This window comes from Macrobrachium nipponense, chromosome 35 (genome assembly GCF_015104395.2).
Source record: "Macrobrachium nipponense isolate FS-2020 chromosome 35, ASM1510439v2, whole genome shotgun sequence".
Lineage (NCBI taxonomy): Eukaryota > Metazoa > Arthropoda > Malacostraca > Decapoda > Palaemonidae > Macrobrachium > Macrobrachium nipponense.
In genome coordinates, this window is record NC_061096.1 from 13,426,851 (window position 1) to 13,443,759 (window position 16,909).

The 16,909-nt window shown below is 38.0% G+C and overlaps 1 protein-coding gene across 8 annotated transcripts in view; it reads left to right on the forward strand.

Moving 5' to 3' along the window:
- LOC135208432 (ras-interacting protein RIP3-like) overlaps window positions 1-16,909 on the forward strand; it is a 136,975-nt gene that overhangs the window by 72,781 nt on the left and 47,285 nt on the right. For 7 of the 8 annotated variants that reach the window (XM_064240597.1, XM_064240596.1, XM_064240598.1 and 4 more), the window contains one exon: window positions 2,414-2,584. In XM_064240597.1, coding sequence (XP_064096667.1) covers window positions 2,414-2,584 — 171 coding nt within the window. Of the gene's footprint in view, window positions 1-2,413; window positions 2,585-5,510; window positions 5,833-16,909 lie in introns of those variants that run through there. The other variant, XM_064240602.1, reaches the window with a different exon arrangement.

A 16,909-nucleotide genomic window follows, 5' to 3' on the forward strand; every position in this document is an offset into this window, starting at 1 on the left:
CGACGTCACCTAGAAAAAGAAAGGGATTGAGGAAGAGAGTGCGGGGGCCTTCGTAAAGGTGGGGGAAACTATAAGAAGCAGAGAATTCCAGCGCCGGTGATTCACAAATGTCGTTACCAGCATCTTGACATTTTTCAGTATCGTCAAACATTTCGGGAACTAGTTAAAACTATTGCTCGACTGACAAAGCTCTTCTGACATTTGAATCAGAAAGCCTCAGTCTAGAGATTTATGGTCAGTGATGGATCAGAATTTGATAGTGGTGAATATCCGTCATTCTTACTGCCGTTGTTTTGACCTTCCCTCGGGCTATTCTTATGCTGCTTTCGAGTCATAGAGAGAAAATAACGGTATTGTTCTCCATGGAAATTCCAGCGTAAATCTGTCTTTTTAGACGCTTGCATGCAGACTGGGATTTGACTCGTCGTTTACGGCAGTAGCGGCAGACAAGTGATCTCCGCGGCAGATCTGTCATATTGGAACTCGGAATTTCATCTCAATAGCACAAATGTCCTCATTCGGATCTTTTTTAGATAGTGACCGCCAAAGGTTTTAAACCGGGACTATGTATCCACATTTGCGCCGATTTCATTACAAGCCCGTTGGGGATGACAGTAAAAACATAAGAGGCTATAAATATCATAAAGATAATGTGTTCCACCCTCTCCTAACAATTGATCCATAGTTCAACTGCGAGGTTTTCCTCCTGTTACACTTTTTTAAACTTTTTACTCTCAATTTCCGTTTCAGCGCTGAATGACCTGTGGCCTAATTCCATATTCAATTCAATTCAATTCAACTGATAAAGATAATGACCTCAAAGAAATATTAGTTCTAGATAACGACCCCAGAACTTTGGTGGGGCTCACTGTCTAGGAAAGAGCCCCTTATAGGTACGGGAATGTTTGGAACAAACTACGACCTCTTGTTGAAAGGAGCCTCAAAATAAAAATCGCATTGTGTTTAACGAATCACATTGCCGAGTCGAAGATTATGGGCTCTCTTTTAAGAGTGGTAACGAAGAGAGAATGGCATGTTAAGAGAGAGAATGGTTTTCTGCGAACATCTTCACATAATTTTCCATATAAATGACTATCATTCGTGCTTTCTTTTCTTTTGCATTCGTATCAGACTATACGGAAGAAAGCAAGTGAGCAAACTGGGCCTCTCCTTAGATAATTAATTTTGCAATTTTTTATGATTATTTGCTAAAAGAAAGTGTATGTTTTCTTGAGCATTTACACATGTGAGACGACGACTTTTAACAGACTAGCACTCAGTCGTTCTGAAGAGGTCTAACACACTGGTGAATTCCTGTCATGATGATTCTCAATCGGCAGAGATGTCTCCAAGTGTAGTGACAGCAACACCCAGAATGATTTTGCCTTTGCCGTCCTTGTGTAGGGAATGTGTCGTGTGGTATGGCGTTCTCCATTCAGTTATATAAATACTTCGCTGCATAGATTATCATTTAAATTTAGCATTTTTTTTAAGTTGCCTGCAACTCTTAACAATTGTTAATTTAAACAAGAAACCAGAGGCAAAATTGATATGATATTCAAGCTCTTGATTTCAGTGTCACAGATCATTTCATTTTTCAGCTTTGTTATTCAGTATGTGGAGACGTTCTCTACAATAAAAGTTCGCAATATAACCTTTTTTCCTCTGTGGTATCTGTTTTACAGGGGAGTTCAAAAGGTCATTAGTAGACAATGCTTCACTATCTGTTTCCAAGAGTTGAAAGTTACATAACAGACATCATGGTAACTAACTGTATTATTCGCTAATGAGATGACGTTTCTTTCGAAGGTAGAGTATCTTATCCTTTAAAACGCTACAAGCACTGCTTTAAAAGATTCACCAGTTTATGTGCGAACACTTTTCACTTTTTGAATTGAAATGTTGCCCACCGGAAGAGGTCTAGTTTCTTTCCCAACATAATATCTAAAACTGAAAACTAAATGTTCTGTTTTTGAAAGTCAATCATCTTCTCTATGGCACTGGTCCTGTTTCAAATCAAAATGCTGAGCACCGAAATGAGGACGAACGCTTTTACCACACTAGATCCTTCACCTGAGTTATTCTGCTTTTTATCTCTGTTTATCTACGTATACATACATCTTGCTGGTATATTTTGATTCATTTGGTTATGCCTTTGCTACCAAGATTTTTCCTGTTATCTCGTTTTTTCCACATGTGGGCACTATTTTATGAAAGTTTGCTTTGCAAGTTAATAGCAGTTTTATTGGTGCCATATGAAAGTTTATCTTTTGTGAATAATGGACATAAAAATGTTGTTTTACTACCATATGATTACTAGTCACTCGTTGTTGAAGTGACATGATATCTTACTCTGCAGAGCATTCAATTTGGGTCTCCCCAAATGATATCTAAGAGAGAATCTTTTCCACAGGCCGCGAAAAATTAGAACTTGGTGAGGTGCGCATTAAAGTTGTGTTGGAAGCAGATGGAACCCAGGTCGAAGACGCAGAGTACTTTTGCACCCTGCCGGAAAACACCGTCTTCCTCCTTCTACGACAAGGGGAGCACTGGTACCCTGCCGGCGTAGAGGTCCTAAGACAAGGTAAAGTAACCCATTTCACATTCATATATCTTCCGCTGTTTCTTGCCTGTGGATATGTGTGTACTGTTTCTCACCTTTTGTAAAGCTGTGATGTTTCTTTCAATCTTGGTGTATTTGTTCATGTAGCTTCCAACGTTGGCCGTCTATATATATATTCGTTTGACTTATTGTTTTTGTCGAGATGTCAGGGTTACCTTTACCTCACATAATAGCTTTTATTGATATTCGTTGTCCTTGTTTTCCTTTTGAATTTCATTTTTATGCTTTCTTTTTATTTTGGCTCTGAAGTTATAGGCTCAAAAAACCCAAATTTGTTAGGATCATGTTCGTCAATGTGCAGTGAAGAAAAGTAAAACAGAAAAATAAGAAATGTCGAATAAAACCATGGAATGATAAATAGTGTGGTATTCTGAGGCAGAGACGCTCTCTCTCTCTCTCTCTTTCTCTCCCTCTTTACCAGTTTTGTATTTTCCCATTAACAAAAGCTAAAGTGTCTCTTAGAGATGACATGTTAAGTAGGAAATACCCGATGCGCTCAAGGATGTTCTTCATCTCTCAGTTCTGATGAGTTGAGTGATGTTTAAACGAAGGGCTGGACAGAGCGAAGTAGCCCAACCAGATCGGAAACAACGGAAATGGCCAATGGAAGAGTTTCATTCGTAACACCGTTTCTGCCTCGGCTGAGATTCTGCTCATTATCGTCTTCCTGCTTTCGTACCTCTGCTGTTTTCGCTTCTTCCCTCACTTGGTCTTTTTATCCTCTGTTCTTCCATTTGATGCTTAATGAATTTCAGCTGAACTGCAGATTTTGACACTGACTGACGGAACTTGGTATAACCGTCGGCTCTTTAGGAATCGTAACGAGTGTTAAAAACAAAGATGTTCTTGCAAAAACACTGATATTTTTGTGTGTGAAATTATAAGCCAAACATTTAAAATGATTAGAGATATTCTTCAGCTGGTTAAGCGGATCATTCGTTAAACCTCAAATTCTTGATGTGGCAAGAGAAGGCACACTGTAGGCCTCTTGACTTATTTCATAAAATGAAATTGTAAGTTCCAAATGAAAGGGGAACTGAAGGCCATAAGGTAAAGAATGCATTTTGAATGTTCATGCGTAATACATCGCCACAATCACAGTTACGCGTCTTATTTAGGAGTCAATGAAAAAGAAGAGAGAGAAAAAGTTACTGCTAAACTAACGGCTGTTTCAGTGAAACGAAGACGCCAGTGGGTTTACAGACGGAGACAGGGAAATGAACAATTTAGTAGAAAGTGACGCAAAATGAAGGTCTTCATTAATTTTTGGTTCAGTTCATGTCAGTGACCATGATTGGCCTTGTGAACCCTAGATAACTTGCTGTTCAGATATAAACCAGTCAGTCAGTCGGTCAGTTTGTTTACCTGTGAGCTTGAGACCGAGTTGCATGTATCAGAACTTAGTATCAGAATGCGTACGGACGGTTACTTACTCTGAGATGAAGGGATTAGATTTTGATCAGTTGTTCTTAGAGAAGGCTTTATCCCAAGAAACGACTACTTGTTGGCTTGGACTGAATTTTCTCACATTGTGAAACGCTAAATATAATTTTCTTATTGCTGCCAACCGCCAACAGAAACTAATAAGATCTAAATCACCATTGTTTTAGCTTTGCCATAAACGTTTATTCATCAGTGATTTCTCAGAGATTTTTGTTTTCTTGAGCCAAAGTTTACATTGAGGTCAAACGTTGACTTCCGTGCACTTGCACTATCAGCGGTGTAGCTGTCCGTTAACCCGGTGCTCACAGATTATGAATTCATGACGAAAATGCTGTTGTAGTATTCTCTGTTTTGTCTTGCAATTTTCTCAAAATCACTCCATTTTCCCATTCTTAATAACACTTCAAAGACCATATCCCCTGAACACTTGATACGAGTCGACAGTAGTCCTGATATTAAGAAGAGCCAGTAGCACCTTCCAGAGAAGGAAGACTCGAAGCTCTTTGACAGCACAAGTTTCTGGTGATGGCTCTGGATGCGAGCTGTAGCTCCACGAAGGAATTGAATGCGAAGATAGATGATATTATTATTATTATTATTATTATTATTATTATTATTATTATTATTATTATTATTATTATTATTATTATTATTATTATTAACGATGCAGCTGAAGATCAAAAGACGGTTTTAGGTTAGGCGTAGTGGTACAAGTAAATGATTATTTTATTGTTCCATTCATGATTTGTTAACGAAGGGGGATCATGGCGGTATACGATTGAATAACTAATTGCAGTCAGTGGTTCTTCTAGGTCTTGAATAAAAAAGAGAAAAAGAAAGCAAGGTTGGTATTATGCAGTGATCAGATTAAAAAGACTCAAATCTATCAGAAGACTGACAGGCTTCTTTACTGCTTTCTCAGTTCTTCAGTTTAGCAGGTAGAAATTGGCTGGAATCTCATTGGTTGAGAAAACCTCCACTCGTTTTCAGGCACAAGTTAGAACTCTCCTCATAATTATATAAATATATACATATACGTATATATATATATATATATAATATAAAATTAAATATTATATAAATATATATATATATATAGATATATAGTATATAGTATACACACACAACCCACACATACATATAATTATATATAATGTGCATGCAATTGTTAAATAATTTTCTAAGGATAAAAGAAAAAGTTGAAAATGACCTCATATGCAGTGGCAAATATGTTATGTATAGTATACTGTGCATCATATTACATATGTGTAGGAGACAGACTATGTAAATGGGAAAGTGATATGTAAAAAAAAGGAAAAGGAATTTCACTGAGTCATAGGATATTTAACCAGTGGTTTGGGTTGCAAAGTATCTGCAAAGCCTGCACATGTGACAAAGAGATGGGTAGTATTCATTCAGTGCAGAATAGAGAGTTAGCATTTTCGGGTATCTGCTGTAGATGAATCCTAGCTGGACGAGTTATAGCAAAAATCAAACCAGTGATTATCGCAAGAGAGAAATATTTTGGCCAGTTTATGAGTCTTTTCCAGCGAGGATTCTTGTCCTACTAGAAGCACCCACCAAGTCCTTTCTCTTTCCCATAGTTGATAGGAAGTGGTCTGTCTTGAACTGTGATAGTAATGCCTTTCTTTTTCCCACCGACGCAGAACCGTGTTGGAAAAGATGCTTCGTTCATAAACAGACTGACAGAAAGCGTTCTGCCTCACTGAACGCGCTCCAATTTTGCTCAGGTCACTTCATTCCAGGTGTAGTTGATCTATGACGTCTATATCGTTCCTCATTGTTGGCATATGACACTGTAAATAGCATAGCCCTCTCAACAGGAGGTCGCAGACAAACTAGTTGACCCTGAAGGATGACAGATACAAGCACCATATCTTGTAGCTCATAAAATTCATAGCAGTCATTCGACACTTACACTGTCCAGTTCTTGGAGAATAAGTAACGCGTGTAAAGTAATCTGTTCTATTTAGATTTGCTCCTACTTGCTAACATTTCATTGAAAATATACAGGCTTGTATCTACTTCTAAACACCTTTATTTATATATATATCTATTTCAAAAATCTAAATGGATGAGGATTGAAGATCAAAGTGAAGTCATTGTTAGGAAAAGCGCTTTGGTTGAATGAAAGAATGGTCTGTGTATTCATTCAATATAGGGGTGAATATAGGGGGTGGGGACTTAGCTTGACTCTAACTTCATTGTAAATTTCAGATATAGTTTAACACGTAGGCGTGATGAGCGTTAGTTCCCCAAGTTATTTGCACTGAGTGCATTCGGTGCAAATGACGAACCAGAACTAACCCGGAGCTTTGCGTTCCGTTTCACGCGCAATTTGACTTCGATCCCTCCCATGATTCATTGTGTACAGGTGGATTCTTTCTTAACAATTTGATTACTGTTTTCCATAGGAACATTTTTTAAAGGTCATCATTAGAAGAGCTTTGCTGTGTTTTCTACCATCTTTGTCGATGGCATCGTAGTAGTTATAATAAGAATAGCCTTCCCGATTTACAAGGAAATTGCCATTCCTATTTTATGCCCTGAGCAGCGGGCTTCCTCCCTTTCTGAAATGGGCCACTACTTCCACCCCAGAAATTACCCCAAGGGTTAACACCATTACATAATCACGTATCCAAGATGGTTAATCAGAAATATCAGATGTTCTTTAGCATGCAATCATCTATTCAAGCTTCATTTTTTGTCATGATTTAGTCAGATGTTTTGTTGTAATGATATTAAATGAAAAGCTACAGGTACAACAGAGTAGAATCACCCCGATGTAGTAGACTGCTATTCATCTAGGACCTAGTCATAGCTTCAAAATGTGTTGCTGCCATTAACAAGGAAAAATCATAACATGACTTCAGTATATAATTAGCTGTTTCCATTAGCATGACCCACCCTTGCTATTAGGATCAACAACCTCAGAATTCCGTCATTCATTTGGCGACGACGCAGTGTAGACACAAGGAATCATTTCTTTCTGAACAGCTTTTGTCAGACAACAGCATCCGCCCATAACCGAGCTGCTTCTCCCGGAGTGGAGGCACTCGTGGTCTTTCTGCCTTTTAATGTTGTTGTAGAATAGTTCAGTCTGTATGTTGCCACTATGTGGAGAATTTCATATTGACTCCGTGGAGACGAAATGGTCACCCACCGCCTCTTCTTCCTCTAAAAACGGGTGAAATGACACATCTCTTTGGACGGATTTGATCCCGTGTGGCATGTTTATGTTTGTTAAATTGCATGAACACAAGAGGGCCAAATGGTGCCACGTGCAGAATAAGATTCTTCGAAGTACTTCCTGAGACGTGACGCTCCATTTCTAGGGAGGTTTTGCAGATGAAGTCCCATCAAACATCGGAGAGGAGGCAGGTAGACCAACTGAGAGGTGTCACGGCGAGAGCACGCCTACAAACGTGTCGACTCGTGTAATAACACACACCTCTGAGGCGTCCTGTGACATTAGGAACTGTCATCGTTTCAAGAGAATCCAGCAGCCTTGAATTGCTTCAGATAAATACCCTAAGACCAAACTGGAGCAAGGGTTCAGTTCGCACTCACCATTCTATGTACCTGGCAGCTGTCTACGTGGAAAAAGGAACGTCAGTCAAGGTTCCCTGTTGTACTACTCTTCATGTTTTGTTTGAAATACCAGTCGCTTTCTTATGGCTCCTTAAGGGAAACATTAATGAAGTTATTAGCTGACAAAATTTTGGAGTAGTTGACTGGTAACTATATGATTTTACCTACTGGAAATCCAAAAGAATTACAACTTAATAAAACAGGACCATAGCATGAGCTGTAGAAACACCCACAAACTAATATATATATATATATATATATATATATATATATATATACATATATATATATATATATATAGATATATATATATATATATATATATATATATATATATATATATATATATATAAGTCATATCACATTTCCGTGATTTATATACATATATCGAGCTACAATGTCCTTTAATATCTAATTCGCTCTACCTCGGAATTAATATATTTTCATATATGCTTAACCGAAGGGGAATTTTTTCCCGATAATAGACTTGCCTGAACCTGGGCGCGAACTCATGGAGCCTTTCAAATCCAGGAATGTCGGTGAAGCTTTTTACCTACTACACCACCGCTAGAGGCTCTTGCGGTGGTGTAGTAGGTAAAAGCTTCACTGACGTTCCTGGATTTGAAAGGCTCCATGGGTTCGCGCCCAGGTCCAGGCAAGTCTATTATCGAGAAAAAATTCCCCTTCGGTTAAGCATATATGAAAATATATTAATTCCGAGGTAGAGCGAATTAGATATTAAAGGACATTGTAGCTCGATATATATATATATATATATATATATATATATATATATATATATATTATATATACACATACATACATACATACATACTATATACATATAAGTATTTCCCTTGTACACCCGGCGTACAAATTATGACAATCAGCTGAAAAATAACAGTAGCAGAAGTTTTTAGGAATGAGTAGTAACATAATTATCATACGTCTGATGACTTCAGCGAAACATGTTATCTAGGGATGTGTTCTGCAATCTTTTGCCACGAAGTGTCCAAGAAATATTCTCTTTGGTTGTGGTATGCAGGATTGCCTCATAGCCATGGAACGTGTTCCATCATATTAGGCTCCCAAGTCATCATTATTTTCTATCAAATGCAAACGCCACTCAAACCCTCGTCCGAAGACATTCCAGGAAATCTGGATTGCACTCACACTTTCATGAATACATGGGACTTTTTGAGGATTTCAAAGTGTTAGTATATTCTGCAGGGGCCATTTCCCAAGTCTCTCCTCTGGTGATGAACCAGCGGATCGATGTAAGTTTCAGCCTGTCTGTCTGTCTGTCTGTCTCTTAACGGATTATGAACTCACTCTACGTGTGTTGATTTGTGGACGTATGATTGTGAGGCTGAGTGTGTGCGCGCGTGATTTTCCGTTCGATTTAAAAGTGTGAAGTCAGCGATGACCACTTGCAGTGTCTCTGTCTTCAAAGAATCACTTTTGATAGCACCTTTGTATGTCTCACATTCCTCTTGTCTGGATTCTTGAGTAGATATTTGCTTCCTGCAGTTTGCATAAAGGGATCTGTGATGACACAGCAGCGGCCAATCCAGCTGTGTTCCGAACGAGACCTTTGGCAGGTTTGTCATGAGAAAGGTTCAGTATTAAATAGTACTGAAACCGAACGCACCAAAAGAAAGAAAGAAGAAAAAAGAAACCCTGCAGCATTGCACCTCAGAAAAATAAGATACATTGATAAAAATGGCATCAGTATAGCCTAGCTTAATAAAGGCCAATAAAATGGAAAATAATTAAAACATGAGCCATAGGAATGATTCATTGGCTAAATAATTGTAACGGTGATCAATCATATTCAGTGAGAATCTGTTCTTACAAAAGCAGTATGCTCTATAAGAAAAAGAAAACAAACACCCAGCCCCTTTTAACAGCAAGATGCAATGGCAAATACCTGAACACTGCAACTTAGAAAAGCAGAATGTCGTGAATAAAGCTGGATTCATGCAATATATATCTATGCAATGTTATCGTTGTGAGCCTAACCCGTTATCAACAAAACTTTTGCAGACGAACAGTGAATGGTTTGGCGAAAAAAGGCGGCCACTTCCTAGATTCTTTTAGCCATTATGAATATGATACATGAAATCATTTTCGTGATGTTACGTCACGTTTTAGATGGTGATTTCTCAAAAACATCATTACTGCTCTCATTTGGCATTGCTCTCTAAAATAGGTAATATTTTAGTGGAGTAATTCCACAATACATTTAATTTATAATGATTTTGAATTAAGTTAAAAAAGTGTTCAAGGACAAGGAACTAACACGTTTGTAGCAAATGAATATGATATTGGAACTTCGTGATATTTATACGATATATATATATATATATATATATATACTATAATATTATATATATATATATGCTTAATAAATGTATATATATATATTATATATGATATTATATAAATATATATGTATATACGGTATATATATATATATATATGTATATATATACATATTTATGTATATATACATATATATCATACATATATATATAGACATATATATATATATATATATATATATATATATATATTTATATATATATATATATGTACATATTTACATTCAGTGTAAAAACTTGACAGTATGACTAGACGTTTCGAGATCCATCACAAGTCCCGCTGTATAAACATAAAGTTATTCTATGAAAATGTTGACAACGTGCCTATGATGGACATTGAAACCTCTAATTATAACACACTGAAATTTAGTTTCAAATTCCTTACTTATTTATTACATGTGCTATTTTTATCTTCTTTTGAAAACAGCTTGGTCTGTCTCTCTCTCTTCTCTCTCTCTCTCTCTTCTCTCTCTCTCGTCTCTCTCTCTCTCTCCTCTCTCTCTCTCTCTCTCTCTCTCTCTCTCTCTATTTGAATGTTTTAAATAAACAGTAAAAGAATGAAACTTTGCTTCTTCATATCAGTGTGTCCTCCCAAATTCGAATGTTTCAGACGATCAGCTGATGGGACAGTCATTCAGGCGCCCTAAGACTGCGACTTAGCTGGCAGTTTTACTTCATGAGAGATTGAAAATTCATTTCATGTAAATATATATATATATTTTATATATAGATATATATATAAAAATATATATATAATATATATATATATATATATATGTGTGTGTGTGTGTGTGTGTGTATGCGTGTGTGCGTAAAACTGTACTTCTGCGCACCCTTTCATAAGTTGGCCCCAACAGGTGGAACCTTGTGTTTTCATTCGCCCAACACAGGTGACCACATGTTACCAACCCAACGCCCCTATCTCCTACTTACCTCCACAAAGCGAAGGTAGTCTCTGAAATCTTGAGTACAGCTGCAGGGTCTGTCGTATTGGTTTTGTCTTATTTATTTCCTATAAGGAATGATTTCTCCTTTATACTATATTCAAAATAGCAGCCCCAAACGTGTTTCTCGAAACCCTTTGGGAACGAGACGGTGGGTGGGTGCCGGGGGTAGGGGACCCTGCTATAAATTTCACTTCAGCCAGTTTTCTAGAGCCATTGAAAACAATAACAAACAAAAGCTACAAAGATCTGTTACAATATAAGAAATCCTGACCAATCATTAAGAATATAGGGACAAGATTCTAAGTTAAGCACATTATTTGCTATGGCAGGATTACCTCTTACCACAACATAAAAAAAAGAATGATTCCAAACTCCTGCGTAGCTTGGATGTGTCTCATGAACAAACACCAACACATCACATATACATGTGCAAAAGGTATACATCATATTTGAACGGGCAGAGTTGCCTCGGATAAGTGGAGTATGGCTAATTGTACAGACATATTCAGTTGCTGAAACTTGAGGTGGTATGTTGTCACCAAGAACCTCCCTCCTTACAAAAACTCAGACCTTTTTCAGAAGGACTTTTCTGAAAATTAGTATTTAAATTTTTCACGTCATCACACAATAAAGGTTACATCACTAACACTTTGCACAGAAATAGTAACTAAAATCTAGACCTGGTTTTTCTGGTTTTTATAATCGAATATTTACACGTTACATAGGAACTTATCCCATAGCTATATAACAGAACTTCCTAAATGTCCTTTGGCAGTTCATACAAAAGAACTGAGTGCTTGGCAAGGCAACTCTCTTTAAAACGAGCTCTGGATTCCACGTAACTGACTTGCTTCCAGCAGAAAATTGTACACGAGATGAAGCACTGACTCTGGCATATAACTATGGCCACTTTAATTCTTAAAGGGTCTTTGGCAGTAAGCATGGACATTTCATAGTATCTCCTAAATTAGAACAAAAGTCATGCTAGGTTCATAACTGTCTTTATACCTTCTAAGATCCTAATCTGGCAGGAAGTGAGAGGAGGAACCTTGGGCTTCAATGCGAGTGCGATCCTGCTCTGCCGTGGCCACTACACTCCTCAAAACGCCCTCATGCGACTGTTCATGGATACATTAGACCATTTGTGCCTAGTCCAAATAATGGCCAAGGTCTGTGGTCAGTAATTGGATTTTAGTATGAGTTACTCTGGATACAATATCTATCTCTTGAAAAAATAGTCAGGCAATTTAAAGGATCTCTTAGCACTGATGGTCGTTGCATTTTTTAAGACAAGCACAGAAGGCAATTGGAATCTATTAAGCAGATTAACGACACGATTCAGTCTGCACTGGTGTCCACCTCACTTTTTTCCCAGATTCGATCAACTATATCTGAATTTCACTATCCGAAATTTCACAAAAATTTCTTTAACGTCTTCAGAATTTCTTTCACCTCCTTCGCTTAGCATGGGGGAAAAGTTCCCGCTGTTCATGAATATTTTCTATGTAATTTCAATATTAGGGCAGTGCCAAAAGACTGATTTTTTAATTTTGCATTTCATTTCATTTCCAGTTGTAGTTTAGCCTGCTCATATTCTTACTTGCACTTCACTGGTAGTTTCATTGAATCCTGGCCGACATTTTGGGGTACCTGTATGAGCGTGCGTACAAACCAATAAAGCTATTGTATACTGCTACAGCGAAACAATGTACAATTAGCAAAAGTTTTCTGCACTTAAAGACAGAAACGATTTTATGTGTCATATATTCCAGCATTTTCGTTCACCTATTACTCTTCTATAGTTTGGATGTCAGTAGCTTCCAGGGATCTTTGACATTTTGCTAGAAGTGGCTGTTTCCTTTTTCTTAGCAATGATAGTTGTATAAGTTAGCCCGAAATGTATCTCGTTTGGCAATCTTCCCCAACCTCTATTTGGATCCTGAATTTCCATGAACGCCTTAACTGACATTTCTCTTGCATTGGTTTGGTCGCTTTTCTGTAGTGCTACAGAATATAATTCCCGGCTTTTTTTATTTGTAAGTCCCTGTGTTGCAAGAACTCCTGCCTTGGCTACTTGCTGTGCGGAGTATGAGCATACATCCATATTCTTTTCAATGAATGGCTACATTATCTCAACCATTTCCAGAGCTGTCTCTCTCCCTTTACTGTGAAACCACGTCATGTCTTTCTGAGAGAGTTACTGCAGTTTTTGAAGTCAGAGCTTTGTTCGTTTGCGAATATGCATTTTGTTATTCCTTATTTTCTTCTCTCTGTATTTTATTTTTCACTTGTGAGGATTCTATTCTATGAAGGTAATCTTGCAGCCCAATGGTCTTTTATGCTTGTTCTTAATGAATATCTATCTGTCTATCTCTCTATGTATGTATGGACGTATGTTTCTGCCTATCCACCCATCATCTATGAAATTCTTGTTGTTTCGCAAGATCTGTACCATGGGAAACTTGGTGATTGTGACGTCCTGTAGAACAATGAGGATGCAACTGTTGAAACTGGCCTTAAAGAGAAGCTCTTCCTCCATTAAGGGAGAACTCTCTTCTTCAAGGGGATTCCGCAACCCCTTACCAGGCACTCCTGTGCCTTGGGAAACCGCCTTTAGAGCCTAAAGCCCGGGGACTTCCCAGGAATTCCCGGTAGTAACACTTGAAGCTACTTCAATAGTATTTGCTCGTCGACTGACTTTGGGAGAAGGCCGTCGACGTATTTGCTCATAATTTCATTCTTTGTAAGCGCATGAAGATTTCAGACTGCTAATGATTCTCGCTGGGATGTTTGATTGATGTCGCCTTCTGCTTACTCAGTTAAATGTTAAAAGCAATTCACTGCCTTCATTTAGGCTTAACAGTTACAGCTTGGCATAGACAACATTGGTGAAAGAAAACTTGGGAGAAAAATCCATGGGTAAACCAACGGTTTCCGTGGGCTCAAAACAATGAATTTAGGGTAGAGTTTCATTAATAGCATTTTTTCCGAGTGTGTTACAAGGTGTTTCCGAACAGATGCTTTTGTAATCGATTTAATTTTCATGCCAAGAGACACGGCCTTGATCAGCCTATTACTTGCTTTTTATAGGTTCTTATAGCTTTGAAAAATCTGAATTTGAGCAATATTTAGAGAAAAACAAACGTCGGAAAAAATAGCAGGGAAATATACTATCCAAGTTCAAACATATTTTAATACAACACCCATAAGCAGTAGGAGTCCTAGGTACACAAATCAAAACAGTGTGATGACTCGGGGTGTCTTGATCCTTATAACGAGTTAGATAGTCATTGGCGGCATCAGTGTATGTAACAATAGCAACTGCTTGTCAAATACAATTACGTCATCAGGCTGACTGATACCGTTGCCAGATGGGCACTTTTGCACTATCTGGTAGTCTGACAGGTTATGAGCCAAAAGAACCATGTCCTGATTCAAGTTGAAGGGAATGTTGGTATATTGGAACTTTGGACCTTGCACAGTATACATGTAGACTTCAGGTTTTGACACAGATATCACATGCAACTTTGAATATCTTATTTGACCTCAAATCCCACAATTAATACTTCTATCTTTAACTTTGAATTCCACATGAATTCCTTGAATATTTCGAAATACATTTTTTCTCTTGTTTGCAACTTATTAAAGGTTGCTAAAGGGGTGACATCATTAAAGACATTATTTGATCATTCTTTAACAATCTTCCTTCTGCAAAAGCTGGAAGGAAAGAATACATGAGCAAACTATTAAGGGTGCAAAGATAAAACTATTGACCTCCATCTATGGAACAGAGCATAAGCAGGTAACTCGAAAGGTAGATCGTACAGGGGAACCTAGGGGGTCAGCCATTCAACTAGGATTTATGAAATACACATTGGTGTCTTACTGACTGGAATGCACAAGAAACAGACAGACAGGCAGCCAAGCAAACGACTAGAGTGTGAGGTCGAGCCTCAAGGCATAAAAAAAATGATTGCATATGCACAGAAAAGATCAGATTAGCAGCTTTTAGCAAGATAAAGAATTTTAGTATCTGAATGATTTTTCATAAATTTTTAGTACAAACCATAAATGAATCTCCTTGGAAGTTTATTGTAAATTATGCCGAATAACATGTTCAACGGATGAATGACTCTCCTTAGTATGTTTTAGGTGTAATAAAAGAATTTGCTCTCAAGTTCTGATTGCATAAACTGGATTTCTAGATTTGTCACTCCATTGTGTATACGTCTTTCATACTTGCTTATCCTTTGCTTCTGTCTTTCGAAAAGGATCTTGTTGTTGGACCTGTATTTTGTTGCCGACTCTCGCTCCTTTTAGTAGTTTTCCCCCCAATGCATATGAAGGCCGTTTCGACCCCTTTCACTGGAGATAGTGGCCAAGCAGAGGGAAAACGTGGCAAGTTAAACACCATTCTTACAAAAAGGTACTGGAAACTCACTGTCTCATGTTCAAACACTACACATATAGGAATATATAGATGCTTCTATATATTCCTATCATTATGACACACCTTCAGAAACATGCAAATACTTGTTTCTGAAAGAGAAAGTTAGGACTTGGGAGTTTGCATATAATGAGTTAGATCACCCGTTTTGCAGGAGGAGTTTGCATATAATGAGTCAGATCGCCTGTTTCTTTGGAGGAGTTTGCATATAATGAGTCAGTTCACCTGTTTTGTTGGGGGAGTTTGCATATAACGAGTCAGATCTCCTGTTCTGTTGGACATCCCCCATTTGGGTAACCAAGTGAGATGAAGACAAGACGATGGTTAGTGTCAGGCTCCCCTGGAAATAACCAAGGCACTTGGGTCTGGCTGGGAATAAAAAGGCAAGAACAAATCATTTGTACCAATGAAGCTATGTATATCTTAATGGCATTAGAACTTTACACTTCATCTGTCTATCTGCCTGCTTACATTCCATTTTAGAATACTGACCCACATTCTATATCTAGGGAGTACGTTGTTCACATTTTCCCTCTAGATTATTGTTGCGATGCTATTTGAGGAAGTATCAGGCAGCACTTCGTGAGGGTCAAGACCCTAAATGTAGGATTAGGATGTCGAGTAGGTTGCAGTCACAGTCATGCATGAGATGAACAGAAAGAAGTTACTTGGAAAGAGGGATCACCCGAAGGAAGTCCAAAGGACAGGCTGTTAAGTATAGATGAGAATGCATCTTCTTTCCAGTGTGCAGTGTGGACGTTTGTCAGAAAAACACAAGTCCTCCCTTCAACATTCACATTCACCCCTTCATGGAAAGTCACAGGGTTCTCCGATTTTTTGCTACATCTGACCTTAAGCGGTGAACTGACACACTCGGCCCATACCTTCATCTGTCGAGGGCCTTATTCAGACTCATTGGATCTTGTCCCAAGAGAGAATGAATGTTCATTTGATGACGTAAAAAGCCATTCAGACAGCCTGAAGAACTCACAAACTGCCAGGGAATAATTAGTAATTAGTATTACCTCTTAGAGGGCTTGAAACACCCACCTCTGAGCTCTTGGCTGGAAGGCCACTCTCCTCTCAGGCCACTGCGTGAAACATTGTCCAAAAGTCACTTGGGTTCTGCCAGGTGAGGGTCGTTTTTGAACATCTTATAGAGCTCCTTCTTTTGAAGTGTTCTGAAAAAGAACGCAGCGCCTTCTTATACATGCATAGGGTATTGTTGATCACAGAAGATAATAGTGAGTAGTCATTCCTGACAGAAGCCAAAGAACTTCCTCTGTAGATTACATTAAGAAGAGAAAGGGAATATGCTACGTGGTTTGGAAAAACGCGGCTTTATGAAGGTTCAATATTAAATTACTAATGACTTGAAAAGCGTAGATATTGAGGAAAAACAGTGTTCGTTGCTCATTCGTCATTTAGTACACTTACTTGAGATGAGTTGAAG